The sequence below is a fragment of the Asparagus officinalis genome, chromosome 1, assembly GCF_001876935.1.
Source record: "Asparagus officinalis chromosome 1, Aspof.V1, whole genome shotgun sequence".
NCBI lineage: Eukaryota > Viridiplantae > Streptophyta > Magnoliopsida > Asparagales > Asparagaceae > Asparagus > Asparagus officinalis.
The window spans coordinates 2,773,562-2,782,383 of record NC_033794.1 but is presented as its reverse complement, the minus strand read 5'-3'; the positions used below and the strand labels follow the sequence as shown (position 1 = coordinate 2,782,383).

Here is an 8,822-nt window from a genome sequence, read left to right as displayed (position 1 = left end):
CCCCCCCAAAAAAAAAAAAAAAGCTGGTTTGATATGTGTGCCTCCTTTGCTGTCCATTAGTCAGTAGCATCATGCTTCTCAATCTTCACTATCCAACAAAACTTTTTCTGAAATTATTTGCAACGTGTCTGTGCCTTTTTGAACAAAAGCTTTGAGATCTTGCTAATTTAGGGTTTTGTAATACTTCACCTTATACATTCTTTATGCCTGCTCTTGAAGTTTTTTGGTTCTTTATTGTACGTTGAAATTGAAGGTGGATTAATTATACACCATAAGGAGCAGGAACTGTCTAAATATCAGGAAGTTGGATAGTTATCTGATATACATAGGCCATATCAATCACATGAGCATTATGTACTAGTTAATTTATTGCTTCCTGGAGACATCAACAAATATCTAAGATTGCTAGTTCTGGTGTGCGTTTTGTGCAACTAACCTAACAAGTGAATCAATTGCATCTTCAGGTAACAGCCTGCAAGTTATGGCGTCAAGTGGGAGAATCTTTCAAACCACCAAAGTAAGATTGTGCATGCAATTCATCTTCTGTGATGTTGCTATGTGTTTTCTTGTTCACTCCTAATTACTGGATGAAAGCATAACTGCCAGCCATCTGATTCATTTTGCATTCTATGTGCTTTATTTTACTCACTATCACAACAATGGCATCAATGAAATAATACATACATAAAGACAATATTTTCTTCCTGCGGACTATTATCCTGAAAGTTGTAAAAGAAATTAGTGCTGATATCTAGCTGATTAAGATGTATTTGAGATTTAAATTATGGCAGTATAGGAACATGATAAAACATTCTAGTAACAGATGTGGTGGTAGTTTATTGCCTTCTATGACGATATGTTATACACTGTACTTTTGTTGTTGGGATTTTTAGATCTTGTAAAAACCTTGAAAACCAACAAACATAGCAAATAGAATTACACAATATTTAACGTAGAAAACCCTCAAATAGGGAAAATCACGGGATCGAAAACAATCTACTATCACCACCAAATTAAAATCTTTTGCATGGACAAATACTGCAAAACTCCCTCTCTTATAATATCCTTGAAGCCGGTTATGCCATCTGTTAAACCCTGATTACAAGAATATTTTATCTCTCTCTACTAAAAAACCCTAGAATAGAATGTCTTATTTAAAGATATCTCTAACTTGTCCACCAAGTCAACCTGGCCTCCAACAAAACTGTCAATTTGGTCTCTAAGAAAACTATTAGGATTGGGCCTAGCCTTCAAATTTGGACCTAACTTGGTATTTGAGTTGGTACCCAACATATCTTCCCTCAACAAAAAATCTCCAAGTATTTCAATGGCTTTAGAAAAAACTCGCTCTTATCTTTTCGTTCTTCACCTCTCCCTTGTGGACAAAAATTTGAGAGAAGTCACTTGCACCATTAACAGAATGTCGATCTAAATAGCAAATATGATTGCTATTCTTTATGTTGAAAGAATAGGGTTAAAAGATGATTTCTATTGATAGAATAGCTTAGCTTATATAGCCTTACACACACATTTACATAAAACCCCTCTAATATCCCTCAATTACAACTTCTCAACACTCCTCCTCAAGATGGGCGAAAGATATCTATTAAGCCATTCTTGTCACACCCTCTAGCTAGATCTACTAAGCTAAGTCCTTTAGTCAAGCAGTCTGCAGCCTACTCCTTAGTTGGAACATGGCCTAACTCTAGTAGCCCACTATTCAGCTTCTCCTTGATGAAGAATCTATCAATCTCGATGTGCTTAGTTCTGTCATGCTGAACTGGGTTGTTGGCGATTCTCCTTGATGAAGAATCTATCAATCTCGATGTGCTTAGTTCTGTCATGCTGAACTGGGTTGTTGGCGATGCTGATAGCTGACTTGTTATCGCATCTCGATGTGCTTAGTTCTGTCATGCTGAACTGGGTTGTTGGCGATGCTGATAGCTGACTTGTTATCGCATCACAAACTCATCTTGGTCCCTTGGTCAAGATTCAGCTCTACCAGCATGCTCTTCAGCCACATCAACTTCGCAACCTCTAAGGTCATCGCTCTGTACTCTGCTTCAGCTGTTGATCTTACCACCACAGGTTGCTTCTTGCTTTTCCAGGAAGTTGTCTCCTACAAATATGCAATACCCTGAGGTAGACCTCCGATCATCTCTGCAGCTAGCCCAATATGAGTTACAGTAGTCCTTAATGTTCACATGGTCACTCCTCTTGAACCTTAGTCCTTTGTCAGGGGCATCCTTCAGATATCTCAGTATCTGGTATACTGTATCCATATAATCCTTCCTCGAGTCATGCATGTAGCGGCTCACCACGCTTACCGCAAATGAGATATCTGGACGTGTGTGATTCAAGTAGATTAGTTTGCCCACCAATCTCTGATATCTCTCACGATCAACATGTTCTCCTGCCTCAGCACTCAGCCTGAGACTCTGATCAATCGGTGTAGTAGTAGGCTTGCACCCCAACATCCCCATTTCTGCAAGAAGATCCAGTGCATACTTCCTTTGGTGAGAACAATCCCCTTAGGTCTATGAGCTATCTCTATCCCAAGAAAGTATCGAAGCTGACCCGGATCCTTCACTTCGAATTCTTTGCTCAATCTTACCTTGAGCTGAGCAATCTCCTTCTCATCATCCTCTGTGATCCTTCACTTCGAATTCTTTGCTCAATCTTACCTTGAGCTGAGCAATCTCCTTCTCATCATCCTCTGTGATGATCATGTCATCCACATACACTGTATCTTACCTTGAGCTGAGCAATCTCCTTCTCATCATCCTCTGTGATGATCATGTCATCCACATACACTGTCAACATAGTGACGTGACCCCTACTTCTTCTGAAGAATACAGTATGATCGACATTGATCTGTCTGTATCCCATACTAACCATGGCTCTCCTGAACCTGTCAAACCATGCTCGAGGGGATTGTTTCAGCCCATAAAGAGACTTCTTTAGCCTGCAGACCTTACCCACTGTCTATCCTGTGCCATATCCAGGTGGTATCTCCATATACACCTCTTTCACTAGATCTCCATGAAGAAACGTATTCTTCACATCCAGTTGGTATAGTTCTCATCCACCATTTGCTACCAGAGAAATCAACGTCTGAACAATACTCATCTTCGCCACTGGTGTAAAAGTTTCATCGTAGTCAATGTCGTATGTCTGGCTGTATTCTTTTGCTACCAGTCGTGCCTTGTATCGTTCAACCTTCCCTTCCGGATTCTGCTTCACGGTAAACACCCACTTGCATCCCACTGTTCTTTTCCCTGCTGGCAGTGTCGCTAATTCTCAAGTGTGGCTCTTTTCAAGAGCTCCCAGCTCCTCATGCATAGCTGCCTTCCACTTTGGATCTTTCTTAGCATCCTGCCAGTTAGTTATAATAACAGAATCTAATGATATAATGAGTGCTCCATGTGAAGGGGATATGTGAGAATAGGAAACAAATTGAGCTAGATCCCAACCATATCTCTGAGGAGGATTTTTCGTATTACTGCGAGTAGTCCTCTTTACTGATATTGGAGTGGGAAGAGGGGTAGGAGTAAGAATGGTATTACCTGAGGTGGAGGGTAGTGTAGGTGTCTCAGGAGTTGGAGTAGAGCTGGACGGGGGACTAGGCACTGGCACTGTCACTGTCATTGTAAGCACCTCTGGCTCCTTACCTCTCCTACTGTATGTAAGTAACTACCCCTGAGTTGTAGGCCTAACACCCCTTGTCTCCTCCTTCCCTTCGTCTTCATCCTCCTCCTTTGAGTACGTAATCGAAATTGGGATTAACCCCATTGAGCTCTCATCATTCTCTCCCTCACCTCATACCTCCAGTATTAGGCAAGTCGCCAAAAGGTGAAGTAACCTCCACTGTATAGTACGGCTCGAGCTCTCGAAACCGCACATCCATGCTGACAAACAACATTTTCTCCACCGGGCTCCAGCAAACATACCCTTTCTTGGTGCCATTATATCCCACGAATATACACTTCACGGTCCTAGGGTCTAGTTTCCCAACCGATGGTCTGTTGTCCTTCACAAAGCACACACAGCCAAATACCTTCAATGGTAGGCCCCCGTTATCTCCTTTTAGTGTCTCACGAGGTGACTTCCAGTCCAACGCACTCGAAGACATCCTGTTGATTAAATGAGCAGCAGTCAAGACTGCTTGTCCCCACAACATCTTTAGGACATTCATCGCCATCATCATACTCCTAGCAACTTCTAGGAGATGTCTGTTCTTCCTCTCTGCTACCCTATTCTGGGCTGGGGTGTATGGACATGTAGTTTGATGTAGAATCTCCTGAGCTGATAGATACTCCCCAAGTGTTCTGTTGGTGTACTCTGTCCCATTATCCGACCTCAACACATTTACTACTGCACAGTACTGAGTCTGGACGTGCTTATGAAAATCTTTGAAACAACCAACTACATCACTTTTGTTTTTTATAAGATACACCCAAGTGACTCTAGAGAAGCAATCAATAAATGTAACAAAAAACTTGCATCCATTTATAGAATTTACTGGGTAGGGTCCCCATACATTAAAGTGTATTACTTCAAACTTACAAGAATTCCTACTACCCGAACTAACATAGGAGCTTCTAGTAAGCTTTCCAAACTCACAAGCATCACACTAAAGTTTCTGCTTATTTACTTTTTCAAATAGAATTGGATACATTTTCCCAAAATACCGAATGACAGGGGTCCTGTTCGTTGATGATAGAGTATCAACTCATCTTCTGCACACACTTTAGCTCCTCTTGCTCCCGTCCTCTCAACTACAGATGTCAGTGCTGAGTCCATCCCTTTGCGGTCCAGGTATCACAGCCCGTTACGTCATGTCCCAGTCCTAAGTCTTTGTCTTGTCCTCTTCTTCTGGAAGACCACCTTAGGAATGTCAAAAGAAACAATATAATTTAGTTAGAGGATAATGACACTAATGGATAACAGGCTAACAGGAAATGAAGGAGCATGCAGAACATTAGATAAAGTTATAGAACCTGTACAACTAACAGTGCTCTTACCAATCACAGCCTGTGCTGTACCATCAGCGATCTGGATGCTCTCTGCTTCTGCCAAGTGAGTGTAAGATGAGAACTCACTGACATTACCTATCACATGTCTGGATGCTTCAGAATCCATTATCCAGATGGTAGATCTTCCCTTATTTGGGTGTGCGCGAAGGGCGTAATTGGCCTAGTTTCCTTCAAAAAAAGTAGTAGATGCCTCCTCAGACACATCACCTACTGCTCTCTGCTTCCTCAGTGCTGTCAAGAGCGCCCGATCCTCATCAGTGAAGATCATCTCAGCTTCTTCCCTTTCTGTCACCGTCAAGTTTTCCCGGTGGCCTCCTCTTCCACCTCGCCTGCCTCCACGGCCACGGCCACGATCTCCAGCCTGACCACGTCCATCTCAGTCCTTCTCCTTGGGTGGCTTAGGGCACATCTGTCTTAGATGTCCTACCTCTCCGTAGTTGAAGCACTACCTGGTCTCCCCTCTGAATCCAGTGTTACCTGGGTTGGAGACCACCAGTGCAGACTTCTCCCCTGTAAGTCCACCTGTCCCAGCCAGTAGCCTGATACGCCTCTCCTGTATCATGGCCGAGACTACCTCCAGTGGTGGAATCTTCGTCTGGGTTAGTAGCAATGTCGTCCTCTGCTCATACACTGGAGCCAAGCCTCGGAGAAATAACATGATCCTCTTCTGCAAAGAGGCTTCGCGCTCCTTGCACTCCGAGTCCTTGCAGCTCGCTAGGGGCGAGAAGTGATCGTGATCGATCCACAAGCGCTCCAGCTCTGTGGCGTACTCCTGTACAGTCCTCTCTCCGTGGACTATAGCGCTGATCACCTTCTCGATTTGGAATACCCTCAGGTTATTCCCCACCCCATCGTAGGTCCTCCTCAGCTTCTCCCAAACATCCTGCACCCTCCCAAGGTCATCCACTGTGGCAGCAATTGGTTGGACTACAGAATTCAGAAGCCAGATGTACACCAACATATGAGTGGACTTCCACTCATCTAACCCTGCGGAACCCTTAGCTGGCTCAGTCTTCTCCCTCGTCAGATATCCCTCCAGGCTCCTCTCGGTAAGGGTATATTTCACCCGACGTGACCAACTCAGATATGTCGCGGGTCCATCAAGCTTTACATCGATAGGTGGAAGCTCCACCTTCTTGGGTGGTGTTTTTGTCGAGCCCTCTCCCGCCGACAACCTCATCAGTTGCATCAATGTTAAGATCTCCTCAGGATTCAATTTTTTGATGATCTCCATCGGATTACTGTCAGTCTCCGCCATCGATCCAACTTGTATTCAGTTTCCTCACACCAATGCAATCCACAAGATATTACCAGATACTCAATCCTCTTCCTCCAATCGTGGCATAAATTATTATTTTCACCTCAACAACCCATTACTGCACAATTATAAATGAAACCCCCTGCTCGTTCTCTTCCAGAAAGCACACCCCAGCCATCTTCCACGCTCACCGCACCAAGATCGCAACACAACTATTTAATCTTCTAATAAAGAGAACTCCTTTAAAAGAAAACAAACCAGGATCCCATAGCAGACCTCCCATCTCCTCTCTGTTCTTGGCCAGCCTTCATTGAGAGCTAGGGTTTCCACAGTGGCTTCCTCAGGTCGGGGCTTCGTCAGGTCGTCAACTTCGTCAAGTCCACAACAGCTTCATCGAGAGCTAGGGCTTCAGCGGCTTCGTCGTCGGTCGTCGCGATCAGGTTGCCGTCAGGGGTCCGAGAGCTTCAGGTTGTCGTCACGATCGGGACCTCGTCGTCGGGGCTCAGGACCTCCTTGTCAAGGCTGTATCTGGACGGAGAATGGTGGAGAGGCGGCTAGGTTTATGGCTCTGATACCATGTTGAAAGCATAGGGTTAAAAGATGATTTCTATTGATAGAATAGCTTAGCTTATATAGCCTTACACACACATTTACATAAAAACCCCTCTAATATCCCACAATTACATTAACTTATCAACACTTTATACACCATATTTATACACTTTGCACGTCTCCTTCACCCATATAATTGTACCCATGCAATGCCATCTCAGCCAACGAAATTAAATTAGCACCACACGACAACACATGTCACATGACGAAGTATTTCGACCTTCCTAGTGTGAAGCTTTGAACACTCCCAACATCTTCAACCTTCATATTCTTATTATTTCTAACGATCACATCACTAAATTCTTAATATGTCTTCAATCTGTCTAAACACTCTTTGTTGTTGCAAACATGCATAGATGTTTGCAGACTCTAATACCTAAGTGTTACTCGCATTAGTGTTAGTACTTTCCATCACTAACACCATATTTTCATCACACACAACTGCCGAGAATTTCTTTTCATTTTCTTAAATCTTCATCTGTCTAATGTTCTTCAAATCATCTTGCATCTTTGAACATCTGAACTAAATGTGGCCCTTCTCTCTGTAACAGTAGCACTCCTTTTTGCTATCGTCTTGGGCCTGAGATTTTGACATTCATCAATAACTGTCACATCTCCCCTTACTTCTCCCTCGATTAGAACATTCAAAAGCTAGTGCATTCTCACTATCATTAGTTGCGCTTTCCTTTCCCATCATTTTTTCGTTCTCACGTAGGAGTGCTGTCATATCATCAAATTTCAGAGTCTGTTTGCCCACAATTATTGTCTGAACCAATGGATTATACGACTCCGTTAGGGAAGACAGCAGGAGTAGCACTTGCTATTCTTCTTTAATCTTCTAATCAATATTCGTAAGTTGACATACTAGCTGATTAAAGGCATTGATATGGTCTTGAGTTGCAGTATCTTTTTCCATCTTCAATGAGTGAAACTATCCACAAACACAATCGGTTGGTCATCGACTTTGACGCATAAATTCCTTCGAGCTTGGCCCACAACCCCCTTGGCGTAGTCTCATGCATAACGTTGTACTTAATCTTGGGAATGAGTGCCAAACGAATTGTGTTGTTCGTCTTCCTTTGCATGAAACTCCATTCATCATCCTCCCTTCGGGTTTCTCCTGCAAAGCTTGATCAACACCCTGTTGCACCAGAAGGTCTTCAATCGTGTACTATCATATTGAAAAAATTATCTTACCGTTAAATAGCGGAATATTGAACTTCGGATCAGAAGATATCACCATCCTCTAACAACAACCGTATTCAAATCAGTCACTCTAGAAGTTGAATTTGGTGGAATTGGCATTAAAAACAAACTCAACACGTCAAAAAAACCGAGGAACAACTCCTGTATCGTCAAAGTCTGCCTCCAGTTCCCCGATTAGAAGACAAATCAATCTGTGCCATCAGATATTATTTCCCTCACCCACATGAACAATCGCTGCCTACTACAGTAATCTTTGTTTTTTTATATTTTCTTCATGTGCTGTTCACGTGACTCCTCTCTAACTTTTCACGCAAACAGAGACTAACAAACCCAACTCTTGGCAGCGCTTCTGCCATCTACTGTGTGTCTACTTTGCTGGTGTCGATCCCCGCTCCATCAATCTCCAATGCTTCACCAATTACACATCGCTTGAACCTTCACGACTTGTCAAACCCCGCTCTATATCACTTGTTGAGATTTTTAGAACTCATAAAAACCTCAAAAATCAACAAGTGCAATAAATAAAATGACACAATATTTAACATGAAATGCCCTTAACAGGGAAAACCTTAGGATTGAAAACAATCCACTACCATCACCAAATTATAATATTTTACACGAAAAAATTGTGATACCCTCTCTCTCAAAATACTCTTGAAGCCGGTTACACCCTCTGGTAAAACTTGATTATAAGAATATTGCATCTCTTT

The 8,822-nt window shown here is 42.8% G+C and overlaps 1 protein-coding gene across 2 annotated transcripts in view; it reads left to right on the top strand.

Annotated features, from left to right (window-relative positions):
- The window catches only part of LOC109846225 (AT-rich interactive domain-containing protein 5-like), a 23,609-nt gene that overhangs the window by 1,887 nt on the left and 12,900 nt on the right, over positions 1-8,822 (top strand). For both annotated transcript variants that reach the window (XM_020415457.1, XM_020415451.1), the window contains exon 3: positions 465-517. In XM_020415457.1, the coding sequence (XP_020271046.1) occupies positions 465-517 (53 nt within the window). The remainder of the gene's footprint in view (positions 1-464; positions 518-8,822) is intronic.